At 34.4% G+C, this 22,012-nt stretch overlaps 1 protein-coding gene across 3 annotated transcripts in view; it reads left to right on the top strand.

Annotated features, from left to right (window-relative positions):
* The window catches only part of COL21A1 (collagen type XXI alpha 1 chain), a 211,375-nt gene that overhangs the window by 157,714 nt on the left and 31,649 nt on the right, over nucleotides 1-22,012 (top strand). For 2 of the 3 annotated variants that reach the window (XM_054254131.2, XM_054254130.2), the window contains one exon: nucleotides 9,926-9,979. In XM_054254131.2, the coding sequence (XP_054110106.1) occupies nucleotides 9,926-9,979 (54 nt within the window). Of the gene's footprint in view, nucleotides 1-3,979; nucleotides 4,160-9,925; nucleotides 9,980-22,012 lie in introns of those variants that run through there. The other variant, XM_035295945.3, reaches the window with a different exon arrangement.

Below are 22,012 nucleotides of genomic sequence, written 5' to 3'. Positions count from 1 at the left end.
TTTTTTTTTTGTATTTTTAGTAGAGACAGGGTTTCACCATGTTGGCCAGGCAGGTCTCAAACTCCTGACTTCAGGTGATCCACCTACCTTAGCTTCACAAAGTGCTGAGATTGCAGACAGGAGGCACTGCACCTGACCACAGTTTTTAGTGTGCAATAATTTTAGATTTACAGACATTTGAAAATATAGTAAAGAATTCCCCATACCCTTTATTCAACTTTTGTTAATGTTAACATTTTATATTACTATGGTATACTTGTCAAAACTAAGAAACCAATATTGGCACATTGCTGTAAACTGGACTCCATACTTTATTTGGGTTTCATTAGTTTTTTACTAATATAATTTTTCTGTGCCATTATCCAGACCAGGATACCACATTACATTTATTTGTCCCATGCTTTCCTGTTTGCCACTGATCTGTGATAGTTTATCAGTCATTTCTTGTTTGTCAAGACTTTAATGGGTTTGAAGAGTATTAACCAGGTATTTTGTAGAGTATCACTGAATTTGAGTTTTTCTCATGCTTTCCTCATGATTAGACTCAGATTATTATTTTTTTTTGAAAAGGATAATGGAGGGTTCAAGTGCTCTTTTATCATATCAGAATGTACATGCTATCCAGATGAATATTCACTGGTGATATTAATGATGATCACCTGTTTAATAGTATTTACAAGGTTTCTTGCTTCTTTTTCATCTCATGTTCTGTTCTTTGAAAGCAAGTCACCAACTTCAAGCCCTACTCAAGGTATAGATTTAAGCTCCAAATCTTAGAGGGAAGAGCATCTTTATGTCTTTAAATTAATTTGGGGAGAGTTGCCATCTTAAAAATATTGAATTTTTCAATTTATGAGCATAGTATATTATTCTACTTATATGAGTTTTCTTTATTTCATCTCAGCAAAGTTTCATAGTTTTCAGATCTTGAAAGTCTTCTGTTAATTCATATCTAAGTATTTTATTATATTTTTTCATACTTATAGACTTTCCAGATTTTATTTTTAGTTTGTTGCTAGCATACGGAAATATTATTAGTTTTGGTATATTGATTGTATGTCCTATAATCTTGTGAAATTCACTTACTGGTTTCTGCAACTTTTTTGTTGATTTCTTAGGTTTTTCTAAATAGATGATTTTATTGAATACAAATAAGTATAATTTTCTTGTTCTATACTAATTTGTATAAAATTTATTTAATTTAATAATTTTATTGCACTAAACAAGCCTTCAGTACAATAACGAATAGAAGGGGTAAGAGCATACATTCTTGCTTTGCTTCTGACCTTAAGTAGAAACCATCAGTCTTTTAACATTGAATGTTAGTTGTTGGTTAGAAGCCCTGCATCAGGATGAGAAAATTCTCTTTTGTTCCTAGTTTATTGAGAGTTTTCTTTTAAAATATCATAATTAGTTGTTGAATTTTGTGAAAAAAAAATGCTTTTTCTGTCTTCACTGACTTGATTATATGGTTTTCCTCTCATATTTTCTTATAATTTTTGTATGTTACACTAATTTTGCATTATTGGAATAAACCACAATTGGTTATCTTATAATATTCTTTTTGTATATTACTGGATTCAGTTTGCAAATATTTTATTTTATATTATTTGTCTCTATGTTCATGGATGATATTGATCAGCAGTTTTCTTTTTGTGATATTTTTGGCTGGCTTTAATAACAAAGTAATACTGGCTTTTATTTTCTAAAAGCATTTGTGTAGGATTGGTGTCATTTCTTCCTTATATGTTTGATAGAAGTTACCAGTGGAGCCCTCTGGGCCTGAGCTTTGTAGGTGTGTTATATGTCTTAGAAACATTTTAATTACAAATACACCTATTTAGATTCTATCTTTCTTCTTGAGCAACCTTAGGCAATTTTTACTTTTCTATGAATTTGTCCATATTATTTAACTTGCAAATTTCTTGGCATATTTTGTTTGCAAGATTGCCTTATTCTTGTCCTTTTAACATCTGTAAGTTTGCAGTAGTGTCCTGTATTTCATTCCTGATATTATATGTGTTGTAATGATAGCTTCTTATTGATACCTTACAATTGAAATCAAGCATGGCAGGGTTTTTCCTACTCTTCCCTTTGGTCATGTGAGCCTGGTTCTTTTTTTGTTCTTGGATAACTTTCTCTTATTTTTTCCATGGGAATTTGTCTCTTTGAGCATTCTTTTTTCTCATAGGGTCGGTAATAGCAACCTTCACTCTCCTAGGAAACTATCATTTAATCTATATTTTTCAAGTGACTTGTATAAAATTGGGCAAGTTCCTCTCATGAATTTTAAAAAGTTTTTCTCTGTTTTAATGATTATTCTTCCTTGGTCATTTCACTCTATACTTTTCTTTCTTTCTTTTTTTTTTTTTTTTTTTTTTTACTTTTATGTTTAAGTTTCTGGTTTCCCCTTCTGTGTTGGATTTTTTCACAGATCCAACATTGTAATTTATGTTTTTACTTCATTACATATTTTTTAACATTTATTTCATTTTCTTTCTTTATTCTTTTTTCCTACATTTTTCCTAGCATTTACAGTTGAGAATTGAATTAATTTACATTCTTTTGTTTTTTTAATCTAAGTAGTTAAATTATGAATATTTTTCTCATCATTGTATCCCCTTGATTCTGATATACAGTGTTTTCGTTAACTTTTTTTAAAAGAAATTTTGCAATTCTGGTTTTTATTTCTCTATTTCCTAAGAGTTGTTTAAAGAGTTAAAAAATGTTTTTAAGGTAAAAAGCCTTTTATTTAGATTTTGTTGCCAGTTTCTGATATTATTGCACTATATCAGAGAATGTTTGTATAATTTCTTCTTTATAAGTTTTAGTGAATTTTTTTCTTTGACTTATTGTATGTTTAATTTTCAGGAATGTTCCCTGTGCATATGAGAAGGTAAATCTCTATTTTCAGAATGTAAAACTCAATATACATTCATAAGAACTACCTTATTGAATATCTTATTTAGATCTTCTATAACTTACTTTTTTGTTAGGCCTGTCTTGCACAGAGAGTGGTGTGTTAGTGTCCTGTTGTTCATGCATTTTTGTCTATTTTTTCTTTCATCTTCTGTTTCATGAATGTGGTTTCTATGTTTTCATCGTATAGATATTTTTGACCACTATATCTTCATTTTGACTTGTGGCTTTAGCATTATAAAATATATTTTTTATTTCCTTTAATAATGTTTCAGTTGAATTCTACCTTCTCTGGTATCAGGATTACATGTTTTCTTTCTGATTATTTTTATTTGCTTGCTGCACCTTTGCCCATCCTTCTATTGTCTAACTTTAGCTTTTTGAGTCACTTTGTTTTAGTTGCATCTCTTGTATTAAGTGTAGAGTTGGTCTTTGCTTCTTAAAGCCATCAGAACTTTTTATTTTAATAGATTATTTTCACCTATTGCCTCATAGGTCTGGTCTTATCTCTGTCATAATACGATATAATTTTGTTATCTCACTATGTGAATTATGCTATAATTACTATATTTCTTTCTCAATGTGATTTGTTGTCTTTTTCTTTTCTGCTTTTAATTTCTTTGGGATTTAGGAAAATTTATATTGTTTTGGTGGTCTTTATACTACTTTAACTACTTCTTGTAAATATCAGTTTCAGAATTCTGTTATTCTCCCTTTACATTCCTTAATCATCAATTCTTTGTTGTGTTAAATTTAAATTATACTCTATTAGCTATGTGGAAATTGATGAATTTATTATATTTTCATGTTTTCCCTATTGTTTTCTTGTTTAATTATGTTGTTTCTACCTTTCAGATTGTCTAATATTTATAAACTGTTTTTTATACTTTACCTTTGTTTCAGATCTGCAATTAAATACACTCAGTGCTTGTTACCAGCACCTTTACCAATATTCCACAGTTATCATTTGGGCTTAATAAAGGTTTTCCTCCTTTGGAAGGACTTTTGAATACAGTACTCTGAATTCTTGATATTTTAACATGTTTTTCTATACTTTTAGGATAGAATGATGTATAAACATATTTAGTATGTTTTTCTATATTCTATTATCTGAATGACAGCTTGGCTAACTATAAAACCCTTGTCTCACTGTTTTTTTTTTTTTTTCGGAATTTCTTAGAAATACTGCTTACACTGCCATCATGTATGTTGCTGATGTCAATATAATTGTCTGTCATTTGTAAGTGTGTCTTTTTCATATGAATATGAAGGTTTAAAACAAAACAACTTTGCATTTAAAGTCTAATAGTGTATGTCTCAGAATTTAAAATCTGTTACTCCAAAAAGCTTTTGAAAGGCAGATTCAGGTATTTTTTTTTTTATTCTGGAATGTTCTTTTGAATTATAATTTTAAATAGAAGTTCGTTTTTTTTTTTTTGGTTTATATCTCGAGGACTTCAATTACAGATATGTTGAAATTTCTTTGTTTTCTACTTCTATCATTTCTGATCCTTTTAATGTCTTTCAAAAGTCTATTTCTATTGGCTCTGCTAGTTTTCTCCTCATTGCCTTTTTAAATTTTCAGTTAAATCTATTCTGCCTTGGTTTCTAGTCATTTAATCATCATAATTCTCATCTTATCTGAGTCGATTTTATCTTTTTATTCTAAATAATTATTTCATATCTTTTTCATATCTTCCTTTTATGTTTTTATTCTGAATTTTTATAACAAATAAAAGCACTTGTATAATGTTTGTTAATTCAGGTCACAGTGTTTTGTTTCAGTTTTTTTCTACTTTATGTATGTTTTTGTGTGAAGAAAATCTGAAAAGTTATTTTTTTCTTTTGGTAGTTTTGTTTGGATATTATCTGCCAATTCTTTTCAAATTTGAAATACCCTGTACATTTATTAACCTGAAATAATAAGAAGAGTTGTACATGTTTAGGTAATTTGCTGGGCTTCTTAGTTGTAGATTTTCTCTTCTTTTATGTAGAATGAGGTTGGCAGTTTCTTTAGTTAATGAGATTACTGCATAGGAGTTGGTGTGTTTTCTGCTGGGGATGTGGAGGAGTGAGAAACATAATGTGTTGATTTTAGATTCTTGTGGCACATCCAAGGGACAATATTTAGTAAGCAGTTATATACAGATGAGGAGCTCCATCTTATTTGGAGAAGGGGAAGGAATGGGATATAGAACAGAGTTGTAAGGAATTATCTTAGATTGGATGAAAGACCCCTGTTTACTGTAATAAAATAAAAGAGGAATGGATGGGTGCAAATGCATGGAAGTGTGTTTCTTGGTTTGGTGGCAGAATGTTTGTTTCCCGTTTTTTCCTAGAATGTGGGAGTTGTAACCTGCTGGGAAAGGAGAAAAAAAGCTTTCGTTGACTGGAGAATATTTTATGTATCAGAAACTTTCTACATACATGAAAAATGTTGCACAGAGGAGATAAAGGCAATACAGAAGTTGCATGCAGTCCAGCTAAAACTGGAAGTTATAATCTGTATGATTGTAATAGTATTTTTCCTCCATAGCCATACTTAGAACATAAGCATAGGCTGAGGCTGTTTTCAGTTTGGTTTACTCAGCATTGGAATTTGCATAAACCAGTACAGTGGATGCAGAGTGAGGTAAAGGGCAAGAATTTTAGTTAGAAAGTGGTTGAAATAATTAAATATGGTATTTAAGCTGGATATGCAAAGAAGCAAAGACAGGAAAGGACAGATTATAACAAAGGGTGTAACTCATTGGATACTTTCCAAGAGCTTGGCTCTTTTTACAGCACTGTACATGCATTTTCTTATTAATCTCATAAATCATGAGTTTTAAGAGGAAAAAATTTACCCTTTCACAGATGAGGAAACAAAGAACTAGAGTAAATAACTTGTCCAAGGTGACATAACAATAACTTAAAAACCAATGAAAATTCTGCTCCCCATCTTGTTGGAAATCATCTTATACTCAAATATTCTCTCCTAGTTTAGAAAATAATGATGAAACTGGTGGCCCTAATGTTTTTAATAATATTTTAACTAGAATAAAGAAGAATTGGCCTTATGTTTAAAAATACTCATTTTGCCAGAATTATAATGGCAAACTATAGCAGTTCAAGTATTGAAATAGCATATATTATTTGAAAACAATACAGCTGAAAATATGTCCTGAGTATAGAATTGTTAAAACCTCAACTTTTTGGTGCCAGTGGATCTCCCTTTCTGTGCCAAGAGTTGCATAAGGCATTTTCACAAAGTCTCTTACTTTATTTTCTTAAAAAACAAAATTGAAGAAGTTTGGAATATTAATGGCCTATTGCGCATAAGATCAGGTTCAGAGGGATGAAGGAATTTAGTCAAACATGCGCAGTTAGTTTCATGGAGAGTGAGGGTTGCCGGTCTAGTTTGTGTGCTCACTGCTGTGTATGATGCCTTCCAAATGTCCTGTCTGTTTACTTGGCCAGCCAGGAGAAACTTCCTCACCCTTACATATTCAGTACATCTGCAGTCATGCTAGAGATTTGTTTACAAACGAAGAATGAAATATGCCATAAGATCAAAGTCAAAATAAAGTATTTCTTCGATAACAAAGCAAGGATCTTCCTCAAAATTAAATTGTATTTTCATAATCAGTAAACCGTATCTCCCACCTAATTTTCAGGATTGCTATAAGCAAACCAGATTATTTTCCATCCTTTTGCTTTTTGTGAGTGAATACCAAAGACCATAGCATGAAAGGAAATACACATGCATTGCAAGTCTCACATCTGGTTTTATTTAAATTTCCTTTTGTTCAATAACTGTTTTGTTGTGGAATAACTCATTTTTGACATTGGCTATAGAAATTTGATTGGGGAATAATGTTAAGCATGACATTTTCTCAATTATATTATATCAAGAAGGGAGTTAATAACAGAATAGAAAAACACTAGGTTGTAGATGGGGCCATGTTTTATGCTTTTTTCAAATGCCAAACAAATTGATCTGCACCAGGTTATCCAGGTCATAAAAGCAATCAAGTGATCAGGGTAAGCTCTGGTTAGAATACTAAATTACACAAGCTGATTCTATCTTGCATTTGATTATTTCAAGGAAAAGGCCAAGTAGAAATTATCTTTTCATTTTTTGATGAAATATTATTCAAATCCATTATTAAAAAATGAAGAGAATATTCATAGGTAAGGGTAACTGGCCATTATCTTGTAATAACTAACTGCATAATTGTCCAACAGTAAATGGTAGAACTGTATCCACACATGTTTTTCCCATTTCCTTTATTTCTTTGAAACTGAACATTTAAGAATAAATAGTCTGTTCCTCCTTCCTTGGTATGCTCCAATGATTGTAAAGAAGGGTACCTGTAGTTTTATATTATGTTTGGCACTAGTGTAAGTATTGTAGGTGATTAAAAAAACTCATATGAATTATGTTTTCTACCTTTAAAGAATGTGCAAGTCAAGCAAATAGCATATATAAACAAAACACATGCTGAACATCTTAGCAATAATAAAATTCAGTGCTAAGTGAAAAGCTATATAATGCTACAGTAGTTCACAGAAGAGAGGAATTTGTAAGTGCAGAAAGTGTGTGTCTTCAGATCTGGGCTACAGTAGTGTTTCTCAAAGTGTTGTCCCAATTCTAGCAGTCTCAGCACCTTCTGTAAACTCATCCGAGAGGCAGATTTGGGGAATTTGCCCCAGATCTACCATATCAGGAACTCTGGGTTGGGGCCCACAGTCTGCAGTTTAACAAACCTGCCAGGTAATTCAGATGAGGCTAAATTTTGAGAATCACTGCTATAGAAAATAGAGAATATGATAATTTATTCAGTTATTATGTTCAGTGTCTAATATAAAGTAGGAAGAACACAATAAGTTAAATCCTCAAATAACTCTGGAACTTCATTATTGATAAACCTTGCTAATGTCTAGTTATGTTTTTTTCAACTCCTGCTAATTAAAATAAAATGATATTAGGTCACTGGACAAAGAGATAAAAGTAGAGATTTTATTTATAAATCAAAGTAGTCATCTAATCATGTATTTTGCCATTACTTTTAATGGCAAAAACTGCAATTACTTTTGCACCAACATAATAATTTTAAATTAATTGTTTCTACTATATGGCAACTTTCTTAACCTCTTTATTTTATATACAGAAAATATAAACTACAGATTGTTTTATAAGTCACATTTGACAGTATCTGGAAGTAGGAGAAGTTAAATGATCTAATGACATATAGTAGTGCCGGTTATCAAATGGCTGCATTAGAATAATCTGGAAGAATTATTATTACAGACTGCTGGCCCCCACCCAGAGATTCTGGTTTTGTATGCTATGGTATAGCTTGAAATTTTACATTCTGAAGAAGTTCTCACGTGAAATGAAGAAGTTGATCTTGCATAGTCTGAGGATCATATTTGAGAATTACTAATATGAGAGATTTCTTCATACTATTGATACCAGTAATGAGTTCACATAAAAATATTTCATTGTTTCTCTGTAATATTAGGACCTGACACATCCCTTGCCTTGAATTTTTCAGGCTTTTTAAACCGTAACTTTCAAACTAAGTGGATCCAACATTTTTTCCTTGGATATTTTTATATGCTTTTCTGTAGAACTATTGGATTACCAATCACTTCTCTCCCTCTAATTTGGTTAATTTTTAGGAAATTATTATTCTTTGCTCCTTCTATCCTCAACTGTCATCTAGTGTTTATAAATAAAACTGGTACAGATGAAATATTTGACTTTAGTTGATATTTCTCTGTTCTAATAAAATGCAGGAATTCATACAAGTGGGAGAATTGTTGTTTATATAATGTGATACGGTTGAATTTTTTCTAAGTGCTGATTATGCTCGCCAAGTTATAGGGGCTATTCTGAGCTTCATTTTCTATATTTTGGGAAATTCATTGGAATATGAAATTATGGATGACAGTGTTGTAATATGCTTCAGTGCATTGCATTCTGAGACGGTTTCCCCCTTAAACTTATTTCAACTCAGGTTTTTGAGACATTTACAGGAAAATGCTTTTATTTTACTTCCTATCTTGCTTTCATCTAGGATAAAATGTTCTTTCTGGTATGAAACAAGTGTGGCAAAATGCTTGCAGTGAACTTTGCTTGTTATGATGTAGCATTTTGCTGGACAGACACAAATACATGACTCATATTGACTGTTAGGTTTCAAAGAGTCTGGGGGTCTGTACATGTGTGTATGTATGTCAGCAGGCTCTTCCCTTGCTATCCTTTATTTTGCTCAGACAGTTTAATAGTTGTCCTAATCTGCAGATATTATACATTTTAGGATTATATTTAGCTAATATTTATTGTTTTAGTAGATAAAGCATCAGATACATTTGTATTCACTAGCAATTGATTCATTTGGGAAAAAAATTTAGCTACCGAAAGGTAGATGTAAAGTAAGATGCTTAATCTGAGCATAGTAATGTAAATATATATATTACTAAAAACAATTACAACAGCTACCTAAAATATGCATTTTAGATGTTTATTTTAAAAAGTTATATACTAAAGTGCCAGATAATTTCAACTAATAATCTGTAAATAATTCCACTCTAATAAAAGTTTTATTTTGAATTTAAAATAAAACTCTTTGGAGGAAAGGTCAAATTAGATTCTAATAATGATCAATTTTAAAGTAAAAATGAAAAAGTAAATATGAATAAGACTGATACTGAATATTGGTTACATTTACATTGGAGATAAGATGGTCTATTCTCATAAGAATGACTATACAGTACCACAGTTATTTTCTAACTTAATTATCTGCCATTATATACACATTTTTGTTTATATTGTCACTTTATGAATTTCTGAAAAAGTTATTTGATGTCAGGAAAAGTTAATATCAGTAATCCAGAAGTAATTTATATTTTTCCATTTGTGTCTAATGTTCTTTATAATATGTGATGTTATATGCTGGTATTTAGTATGCAGACTGGAAAACCGAATTCTCTTTTTCTTTTTTCAATTCATTAAAAGGGAGAAGCAGGATCCCCTGGTGCTCCGGGGCAGGATGGACCACGGGGAGAACCTGTGAGTACCTTCTCATTTAGTTCTAAAAGATGAAGTTCTTTTCCTGTTATGAAATCCTTTGACTCCTTAAATTCTTCTCCCAGATGCCCTATTATTTGTCCAGTGACTTCCAGATTTCAGATATTGTAGAAGCTCTTTGTGAAACAGCATAAAATATCGAAATGTTGAATCCTCTTTCAGAAACCAGGAAGAATTTTGCAAACAGTATGAGTCACAACCGCAGGCACTCATGCCCAAACAAATGCATGGTTAACACAAACATCATGGTCTGTAGCTGAGCTTTTAGTCAGTGTCACTTTACTCCTCATCTATTGTTTCATAGTATGCTCTTTGGGATTTTGTGCTCAATAAAATCAGGTGTAGAGAAACATGACTAAGAAAGTACTAAAATACTGAATCTGAATCCTAGATATCTATATTTTGAACAAGTGTTCCAGGTAATTGTTAACTTCAGGTAAGTTTTAAAAATATAGTTTGCCCCCAAATTTTATTCCTATAACTCGTGGCCAACATTTAAATAGCAGCAGATCTCATTTTATTCATCAAATGTACCTACCCTCAAGAAATCTGACATTTGCTTTGTGGGGAGCTAAGTTAAGAAGTGAAGCAGTAGCTGAGATGCATTGCCATTTATCACAAAGTGTTCAGTTGAGATTTCAGACCTTAAATATTGTATGTAAAAAGGAGAGGTACCACCAAAGATTCTTAAATAGGGTAGAGGGATTAAGCTACTCTTAGAGTTACTTGATAAAATTTTCATTGAATTTCTTCTTGTATAGGATTATGCACTGGGGCAAGTTCTGTATAATGTTGTTGCCTTCCAGGAGCTTATAATTTAATTTGGAAGACTGAAAAAATGATGCACATAATTACCCACTGTTCATAGTATGCGCCAAATATGAATCTGATATGGAGTCAGAAAACCAGAGTTTGGAGATGATTACTGCTACATTTCAGCAGTGTGAGCTTGGAGAAGCCACTTCACATCCTTTCTCTAAGTGTGAATGGTGTGGATGCTTATAATGCTTACTCCATAGGGTTGTTGTGATGCTTATGTGGGAAATTTAAAAAAATTGTTTGGCTAGATTTGTTCATGAAAGGATGACTGAGAATGAAAGGAAGATGAGAGAGAGAGAGAGAGAGAACTAATCTGAATTAAGACACATATGTGAGATGCTTAAAGCTGTGCCCAGGAAATAATAAAATGATCTTAATCAGGTTCTGAATCTACAGAGAAAGGGTCTCTGTTGGGTGTTAGAAAGTAAAGGTAGAAATGTGGCTAGGACCATAAAATGGAGATTCTCCATTGCAAGTTTGGAAAGTAAACCTTATTCATTTGTCATTGAAGTTTGTGAGAAAAAAAGATAACATAGTAAAAAGAAGTGTTTTGGAGGCACTGTATGAGCTTCTGGTGTGCATGGAATGATTGGAAAGGAGAAGAAACAGGAAACAGGGCACTAGTTAGCAGGCTGTTTTGACAGACGAGGCATGAAGAAGGCCTCGAGTGGGCATTGATAGGCATGGAGTGAGTTCAATTGAGTAGTTAGACCTCAACATATTTGAGCCATATTTGCTGTTATTTAAGAAGGATTACGAGACTTGGTAACTGGATACGAGACTAGGTGTGATTATTTGTTTATGTTATTGTTTCAGAGTATAATGTGTGTGTGTGTGAGAGAGAGAGAATAAGAAACAGAAAGAGAGGTGAGAGAAAGGTGAATTGAAAGAAGAGAAGGAAAAAGAGGAAGAGGGAAATAAGAGACAATAGACATGAGAGCTTGGGTATAATTAGGATGTGACTGTGTTCTAAACGTGTGTGAGTCAGTTATTTGGAATCTGTAGCTCATTTTCCTGTAGAAACAATGTTATAAAGGCAAGCTGACCAGCAAGTCTGTGTAGACCATAATTCAATATGAGGAGTACATATTTACTTTGAACATAATGCTATTGAAATTTCTTAATATAACCTAAATAGAGAAAAGAAATATTAAATGTAAAACGAGGAGTGCTTAGATGTTTTCCTTTCCCACGGTTGCTGTTTCTCACTTTTATCCCCAAGCAGACACTGATTTGGGTTTGTTTTGGCCCTGCCTGCTGCCACTTTATTCAAACTTATTCCTGTGTAGAGTTTTTGCACTAGAATAATTTACCATTTCAGGGAGTGTGGCTCTTTAGATTTTAACCATTTCCTTCATTTTTTTTCTTTCCTTCCAATATTGGTTACATCCTTATAATGTTTAGCTTCAGTGATGAGAGAAACAGTGACTGCCTAACTAAATTACCAAGTTGAAAAAAATAGACAGACACGGTGTTGAGGCAGGGAATAATGTGACTGGGGTGTAGAGTTTATTGAGATGAAATCTTTCCTTCTAAATCTAATGGATAGAAAACTGGGAGTTACTGATTGAGACTCACCTACTCCAGACCAATGGACTGGGGAAGACAGAAGAGGCTTCTTTACTTTTCTTCCATTCCCCTCCCTTTCTTGATGAATGGCAAAGAGGAAGCCAAGTTTCCTAAGCCAGGAAATACAGCCTCTTAGGAAAGCAATTAATAGGTTAAGCATCTCAAATTTGCTGATATCTGGAAACAATTCTTTTGGTCTGTATTTTCTTCCAAATAAGAGCAGATAGCATTACAAGCTATTTTTTAAAAATTTCTACAATTAATGAAAACTTGGTTTTTATTATTCTGTGCAAATTGATTCTTACCACTTGTGGAAAAGCTTTAAAAATAGAAAAAAATCCCTAAAGTTTATGTATTTTGTGACACAAATAAAGATTCTTCCATTGTGTGGGAATAATTATTTTAAGTAGTTGTAATGAATGACTTGGCTCTACTATAAAGGGCATGTTCACTTTATTCCTTAATGTGGCAGCCAAGAAAATTAATGGCGCTTCAGATGGAAGGACAGAAGCTCTTAGAAAAATACTTTAAAGCTAATTAAACACAGCTTATGTCAGTCTAATGGTGATTCATCCCTGTAAGCAGATTGATACATATGAACACTAACTGCTAGAATTAAAATTAATGTCTAGGGCTACAATTTGTTGGGAAATGATTATATTGCATCAAAGTACAAGTACATTCATGTACCAATACTTTGAATTTGAAAGCTAGTATTTGTCAATCCTAAAAGTAATTTACTTTCTAAGTGATAAATTATACCTGATTAACTTCGATTCAGGAAACTGTAAACTCAGGTCTAACACTGGGTAGATTTATTCTAACTTGTTTCAACCATGAATTGCTATGTTTAAGGATTACATTCTTTCAGTTATTTATTCAACAGTATTTATGGAGTATCTATTTTGTGCCAGACATTGTACTAATTGAGGAGAATGTGAAGATTAATTAATCAAGGAGTCAGATGAGCCAGTAGATGGCAACACAGTGTGAATGTTGTGAAAGCAGGCATGCAGGGAGCTTGAAATGCTGTGGAAGGTGTGTATAACCCTACATAAGAATGCTAAAAGGTATGCATTCTTAAAAAAAAAATTGCAGGCCAGATGTGGAGGCCCATGCTTGTAATACCAGCATTTTGGGAGGCCAAGACAAGCGGATTACTTGAGGACAGGAGTTTGAGACCAGCCTGGCAAATATGGTGAAACCCCATCTCTACTAAAAATACAAAACTTAGCCAGGCGTGGTGGTAGACGCCTGTAATCCCTGCTACTCTAGAGGCTGTGGCAGGAGAAGCACTTGAAGCCAGACGGTAGAGGTTGCAGTGAGCCAAGATCATGCCGCTGCACTCCAACCTGGGTAACAGAGCTCTGTCTTGAAAGAAACAAGAACAAAAACTCAACATTATGAGGTATAATCCACGTATAATTTACCAATTTAAAATGTATAGGGATGCCTTCTTAAAAACGCAACACTCTTGGCCAAATTCTGGAAGATAAATATGAGTGAGCTAGTTGTTTGGCCTGGCCAGGCAGGAGTGTGTAGCATGCATGTTCCAAAATATAGAAGCAAAAGAAAGCATATTCTGAGAAGAACTGACAGTAGTTCAGACTGCCCTGCAGTACATGAAATAGAAGTGATAGAAACAGTAAGTGAGGTTTTAGGGGTAGACAGAGGCCAAACCAGGAAGGGCGTTAGGTGTAATGCTGTTTGAACTTAATTCTGAGAGTAATGGGAGCCCTACTTACCTACTTAAAACTTTTTTTTTATTATTATACTTTAAGTTCTGGGGTACATGTGCAGAACATGCAGGCTTGTTACGTAGGTGTACACGTGCCATGGTGGTTTGCTGCATCCATCCCCCCATCATGTACATTAGGTATTTCTCCTAATGCTATCTCTCCCCTATCCCCCACACACTGCTATCCCTCCCCTAAACCCCCATCCCCTGACAGGCCCCGGTGTGTGATGTTCCTCTCCCTGTGTCCATGTGTTCTCATTGTCCAACACCCACTTGTGAGTAAGAACATGTGGTGTTTGGTTTTCTGTTCTTGTGTCAGGTTGCTGAGAATGATAGTTTCCAACTTCATCCATGTCCCTGCAAAGGACATGAATGCATCCTTTTTTGTGGCTGCATAGTATTCCATGGTGTATAACATTTTCTTTATCTAGTGATTGTTGATGGGCATTTGGGTTGGTTCCAAGTCTTTGCTATTGTAAACAGTGCTGCAGTAAGCATAGGTGTTCATGTTTCTTTATAAAAGAATGATTTATAATCCTTTCAGTATATACCCAGTAATTGGATTGCTGGGTCAGATGGTATTTCTAGTTCTAGATCCTTGAGGAATTGCCACCCTGTCTTCCACAGTGGTTGAACTAATTTACACTCCTACCAACAGTGTAAAAGCATTCCTATTTCTCCATATCCTCTCCAGCATCCGTTGTCTCCAGATTTTTTTAATGATTGCCATTCTAACTGGCGTGAGATAATTTCTCAATGTGGTTTTGATTTGCATTTCTCTAATGACCAGTGATGATGAACTTTTTTCCATATTTTTGTTGCCTGCACAAATTTCTTCTTTTGAGAAGTGTCTGTTCATATCCTTCACTCACTTTTTGCTGGGGTTGTTTGTTGTTTTCTTGTGAATTTGTTTAAGTTCTTTGTAGATTCTGGATATTAGCCCTTTGTCAGATGTGTAGCTTGCAAAAATTTTTTACCATTCTGTTGATTGCCGGTTCACTCTGGTGATAGTTTCTTTTCTGTGCAGAAGCTCTTAAGTTTAGTTAGATCCCATTTGTCTATTTTGGCTTTTGTTATCATTGCTTTTGGTGTTTTAGTCATGAAGTCCTCATCTATGCTTATGTTCTGAATGATATTGCCTAGGTTTTCCTCTAGGGTTTTTATAGTGTTAGGTCTTATGTTTAAAACATTTGACTAGCAGAGAGAGGTCCAAGATGGTGGATCACTAGCAGCTCGGTATTGTAGCTCCCAGTGAAAGCACAGAGAATGAGAGGATGCCACACTTTCAGACAAATTTTTGTTGCTATGGACCAGCAGATTTCCAGCGGAGGAGCCCCATGGGTCTCCAGTGAGACTCTTGTGGCCAGCATGGCGGTTTTGCTGGTGCCTCGGCACAGCAGTTCTTGGTGCAGAGTAAACAGGACTCGGTCCCCTTTTGGTCGACATTTGGAGCTCTGGGAAGGCAGAGTTGCCTATTCAGCTGATTGAAAAAGGGACTCAAGAAGGAAGCCAGACCAGAGATTCCCAGGCAGAAAAGCACCATGAATCTTAACACCGCTGTTTTAGCCGGCGCAGTGGGTTGCTCAGATTCTGGCACTGGGAATCAACAAGTTGAATGTCCACTCAGAGGCCTAATTAAAAAGTAGGTAATTACAAAGATGACAGTTGGATAATTTATAATGATGGGAAGAAGCCAGCCTAAAAAGGCTGAGAATACCCAAAATCAGAATGCCTCTCCCTCTACAGGGGATCACAGTTCCTCATCAGCAACAGAACAAGGCCTGATGGAGAACGAGTGCATTCTATTAACAGAAGTAGGCTTCAGAAGGTGGATGATAAGAAACTTCTGTGAGTTAAAAGAACATGTTCTAACCCAATGCAAAGAAACTAAGAATTTTGAAAAAAGGTTTGACAAAATCCTAACAAGAATAGACAATCTAGAGAGGAATATAAGTGAATTAATGGAACTGAAGAATACAATACGAGAACTCCGTGAAGTATGCACAGGTTTTAGCAGTTGAATTGATCAAGCAGAAGAAAGGCTATCAGAGGTCGAAGACCAACTTAATAAAATGAAACAAGAAGACAAGATTAGAGAAGAAGGAATAAAAAGGAATGCACTAAGTCTCCAAGAAATATGGGACTATGTGAAAAGACCTAATTTATGTTTGATAGGTATACCTGAATGTCATGAAGAGAATGAATCCAAGCTGGAAAATATTCTGCAGGATATTATTCAGGAAAACTTTCCTAACCTAGTAACGCAGGACATTACTCAACTTCAGGTTAATACAGAGAACACCACAAAGATATTCCTCAAGTAGAGCAACTCCAAGACACATAATTGTTAGATTCACCAGCATTGAAATAAAGGAGAAAATCCTAAGGGCAGCTAGAGAGAAGGGTCAGGTTACCCATAAAGGGAAGCCTATCAGACGCACAGCAGATCTCTCAGCAGAAACCCTACAAACTAGAAGAGAGTGGGGGTCAATATTCAATATCCGCAAAGAAAAGAATTTTCAATCCAGAATCTCATATCCAGCCAAACTGAGCTTTATAAATGAAGGAAAAATAAAATTTTTCGCAAACAAGCAAGCCCTCAGAGATTTTACCACCACCACCAGGCCTACTTTACAAGAGCTTCTGAGAGAAGTGCTATACACAGAATGGAACGACCAGTATCAGTCCTCCCAAAAGCTTACCAAAAGGTAAAGAGTATCTCTGTAATAAAGAATCTATATCAACTAATGGGCAAAATAGCCAGCTAGCATTAAACGACAATATGAAATTCACAATTATCATATTAATCCTAAATTTAAATGGATTAAATGCCCCAATCAAAGACAGAGAAAGGAAAATTGAATAAAAAGTCAAAACCCATTGGTACGCTGTATCCAGATCCATCTCATAAGCAAGGACACACGAAGACTCAAAACAAAGCTTTGGTGGAAGACTTACCAATCAAATGGAGAGCAAAAACAACAACAACAACAAAACAGGAGTTACAACTTTTGTCTCTGACAAAATAGACTTTAATAGTAACAAAGACTAAAAGAAACAAAGAAGGACATTACATAATGGTAAAAGGATCAATACAACAATAGGAGTCAATGATCATAAATATATATGCACCCAATATAGGAGCACCCAGATACATAAGACAAGTTCTCAATGACTTATAAAGAGACTTGGACACCCGCACAATAATAGCAGGAGACTTTGACACCACATTGTTAATATTCAATGGATCAATGAGATAGAAAATTAACAGGGACATTTATGATTTGATCTCAGACCTGCAACAAGTAAATTCAGTGAATATCTGTAGAATTCTTCACCCCGGGTCCACAGAATGTATATTTTTCTCAGTAACACATTACACCTATTTTGAAAGTGACCACATAATTGGAAGTAAATCATTCTTCAGCGTTTGCATAGCATTTCACAGACTTAAATGAAATATTGGTTGGCTGTTTGTTATTTTCTTCACTTATTCCTTCCTGTCTCAGCTGATAAGTACAATTATCGGCATAGAAGAGGATTTTAATACCTATTAGATTGCATTCCAGCCTGGGCAATAGAGCAAGATTCCTGTTCCCTCTTCCCCTTTCTCTTTCTCTTTTTTTCTAAAAAAAAAAAAACCTTTTGACTGGCAGCAGTTAGTGAGCTCTGTCACCTCTAGTAACAGCTAAAGCAAGTATAGTCAGAGTTGGGAAGGGGGGAGTGGGACTGATTTGAAATGAACTAGAGAGGTATAAGCAGGGGTTGAGGATCCACTGGATGTGAGTAGGATAAGAGATGACTCTCAAAAGTCTTACTACATGGATGGATACAGGGAAAGACCAAACAGTAACCAGGGAATTGAACAGGAAGGGTCTTTTTGGCTAGTGCAAGTGATCCTAAAATATTTTCAAAAGGAACATATCTAAATAATTACAAAGGCATTTAAAGAGAAGGTCTGTGTTTTGAGATAATTACAAAATAACAGGCTTGTTAAAATAGAAATTAATTTCAATAAAAGATAGTGAGTCAGATTCAAGGAATTTTTAGATAAATTTCTATAAATACTAGTAGTAGTAGATTAAAAAATGCCTCCTCCTCAAAAATATCAGATCTTACCTTCTGAAACCTGTAAAGGTTGTTTTATTTGTATAAAAAGGTCTTTGCAGAAATGACTATGATTGAGTTAAAGATCTTCTGATGGGGAGATTATCTTGAGTTTTCTGGTGGACATGATCCAGTCAGTTGAATGTTCAGAGCAAAACGGAAGTTTCCTAGAGAAAGAAGAAATTGTCTCCATGGATTACAGTGTCAGCTCCTCCTCAGAGTTTCCAGCTTACACCTTCTAATTGCCTGTCCTATGGATTGGTATTTGCCTAGCCAGACCCTATTCTTGCATAAACCAATATTTTGCAACAAATCTCTGCCATGTATATGTATGTTTATGTACTTTCATATATTTCAACTGATTCTGTTTCTCTGCTGGAACCCTGACTGATTCAGATTTTGATTCCAGGAAGTAAGTGCCTAAGTACCTAAAATGTGGAGTGGCTTGGGAATTGGGTAATATATAGAGGCTGTAAGAATTTTGAGGCACATGATAGAAGTAGTCTGTATTGCCTTGAACAGACTATTGGTAGAAATATGAACGTTAAAGACTGATGGTGAGGGCTCAGTGAAGAAGTGAAGGTCATGGTGGCAAAAGTGTTTCTAATATTAGAAAATATGTATAGCATTATCAGCATGCTGTTGCTAGGTGAATGGACATTAAAGGCACTGTCGGTAAAGGAGAAAAGAGGAACATGGTATAGGAAACGGGACGAATGGTGACACTATGCCATAAAGTGGCAGAAAATTTAGCTAAATTATGTCCTGCTGTCGTGTGGCAAGTAAGACTTTTAAGTGGCTAACTTATATATTTAGCTGAGGAGATTGCCAAGAAAAGTGCTAAAGATAGAGCATGTTTTTTTTTTCTTACTACTTATAGTAAAGTATGAGGAGAAAAAGATATTTGAGGAAAGAACTGTTAAGCAAAAAGGAACCAGCGCGTGATGATGTGGGAAATATCCTGGTTATACAGATTACAAAAGATGTTAAAACTAGCAGATTCATTGTTAAGCATGCTGGAAACAAGGTTGAAGTTGTGACTGGACAAAGTTTGCTAGTGCTAAAAAGATTAGGTATAGGACTCATGAATCAATTCAACCAGCCCAGTGGAAACCACAAAAAAAGATATGAGATTATCTAAGAAAAACCTGGGGAGTAGCCTCTTGTCTAATTGTGTAAATCCCCATTATATATACAGGAGACTTACAAGATTTTGAAATTTTGTATCAGCAGTAACTCTGCCAGTTTGGAATGAAAGGTATAGAGACAAGACAAAATGAGGGTAGGCTGTAGGATGCTCAGAATTGTTATAGGTAGGAAGCAGGCTGATAAAACTACTTGGCTTCAATTATGTACTACCTTTCATAAGTAAAAAAGAACAGTGATTCCAAGGCTGGAATCGTGGGCACCAGGGCCAGAACTACTGGCCCAGAAGGCAAGGCCCCAAGCCCAGAGGGGTATTCCTAGGTTATGAAATCTGATGAATTTTTTTCTGCTGGATTCAACATTGCATGAAATCACTGACTCTTTTCTTCTCTTTGAATGCATATTTCAATAACTTATCCTTTGCTTGTCTAACACTATAAATGGGAAATAGATAACTTGCTCTGAAGTCACAGGTTTACAGATGGAAAGGGATTTTGTCCCAGGATGGATCATACCCATACCTGATTTAGATAACAAAATTTGGGACTTTTGAGTGATTTATTATTGAGATAAGAATTTGAACTTTGCTATAGTAAGTTAAGACTTTAGCGAACATTAGGTTGGGGTGTATGTATACTGCATGTGGGACGAATGTGAGTTTTTGAAGGCCAGAGCAAAGACTGTTAGGTTGAAAATTATCCTCCCCAGAAACATCAGCTCTTAATCCCTGGAATCTGTAAACATTACCTTATTTGAAAAAAAAAAGGACGTTGGCAGATATGAGTGAGTATCTTGTCATAGGGAGATTATCTAGGCTTATGCAGTGGACCATAAATGTTATCACGAGTATGCTTGTGAGAGAGGGGCAGAGGAAAATTTCACACAGACAGAAGGAGGAAGTAATGAGACCATGGTGGCTAAGATTGAAGTGATACATCCACAAGCCAAAGAATGCTGGCACCAACCAAAAACTGAGAGGAAAGTAATGGAATTTTCCCTTGAGCACCTAGGGGACACACAGCCCTAAAAAGACTTTGATTTCAGACATCTGCACTGCAGAACTGTGAGGGAATAAGATTCTGTTGTGTAAAGCAACCAACTTTGTGGTAATTTGTTACAGCAGCCAATGGAAACTAGTACACTAGGTTATTTAGTACAATTTGTTATCATTTTATGTAATGAACCTATGTAAAAATGCATGTTAATACATATTGGCGTATATTGCATACTGTTGGTAGCATATCTGTTGATTGAAAATATTTGGGCTTTTGGCAAGTCAATAAACAAGTTGGTTTCAATGACAATATGGTTAAAAGCAAGACTCTTCAGTCAATATTTTCTGAGCTATCAATTTTGTTAAATTCTCATGTATTTTTAAAAACTTAATTTGTCTATATCTCACTTTCCTACATTTTCATTATTGTATTTAGTAACCTTTAGCCCATATTTCTTCTTTATATTATTTATCATTTTTAAAATTTGAAACAATTTAAATAGATAATACTTAATGTGCTACATATAATAGTTAAGAAATATATAAACATGTATGCATAAAAGGGATCTGTATAGATATAAATCATATGGTTCAATTATGTTTCGATTACTTTGCTTAATTTTTCCCCAGTTGGGTTTTTGATATCTATTACGTTGCATTTTTCTTGCCTTAATTTTTTTTCTATGAGTATTTATTATTTTTATACTATAATAAAAATTGAGGCCTAGATTTTGAATGCTTTTTAGTGTGTTTTTCTTTTTAAAAGATGACAATTTTGCTAGACTACATTTTAATTTTTATTCTAAGAATAAAGGAAAAGGTTCTTTCTAAGTGTCTTTAATATTTTGGAAATTTCTTTCCTAACTTAGTATTTTGGAATTTACTTTTCCTAAAATCACTCTGACTTTATTTTGGGCAGCTAGGTGGTTGGTGAGGACAGAGCAATATGAGGGCAGCAGTAGACTAAATTTACCGGTAGTTGAAAGAACAGTTACAGGGAATATTCATTTTCAACTGAATCCACTTTTAGACGAAGTTCTCATGTTGACCAGTTAGTTTTCTTTGGCCAATTCTTGCCAACCAAATTACCTACAGAATTGTTTCAACTGCTGTTTTGTCACAGCTCTTCTTGTCCGGGTGCTCAATCCTGATGGCATGTTGTAGTTGGTGTTAATGTTTTTCATCAGACAATCTAAAGCATTTGCTTTCCAGTTCTCTGCTCGCCAGCCAGCCCCATTGTGTACAGGGAGACTTATGGCTCACAGTGAAACTTTGTAGACAGGGTTTGGGTTCTACTGTGAGCTGAGATCCCTGGAACTCCATGAAAAGGAGAAAAAGGATGCCATGCTTCCTGGATCTATGGAGGTGAGTGCACATTTCTTAATTAAGAGTGGCCTTAGCAGTTTTATTTTGGAAATGTTTGCTGTTTCATTTTTCCAGGAATAAAGACATGTGGCTCACTGTGGTGTGGTTGCAACACTGGCTTATAGAGGCTTTTATTGTTTCCTTTCCTCATGCCTTTTGAATTCTTGCTTAACCACATGTTATGCGTTTCTTTATGATGTAATGTTTGCTGCTGAGCCAGTCCAAGTTACCATGTACTTAAGAGACAAGCAGATCTTTTGTTTAGTCACCTTTTCTG

The sequence above is a fragment of the Callithrix jacchus genome, chromosome 4 (assembly GCF_049354715.1).
Source record: "Callithrix jacchus isolate 240 chromosome 4, calJac240_pri, whole genome shotgun sequence".
In the NCBI taxonomy this organism is placed as follows: Eukaryota; Metazoa; Chordata; class Mammalia; order Primates; family Cebidae; genus Callithrix; species Callithrix jacchus.
Note: the sequence above shows the minus strand (reverse complement) of the source record. Positions and strands in the feature narration are given on the sequence as shown.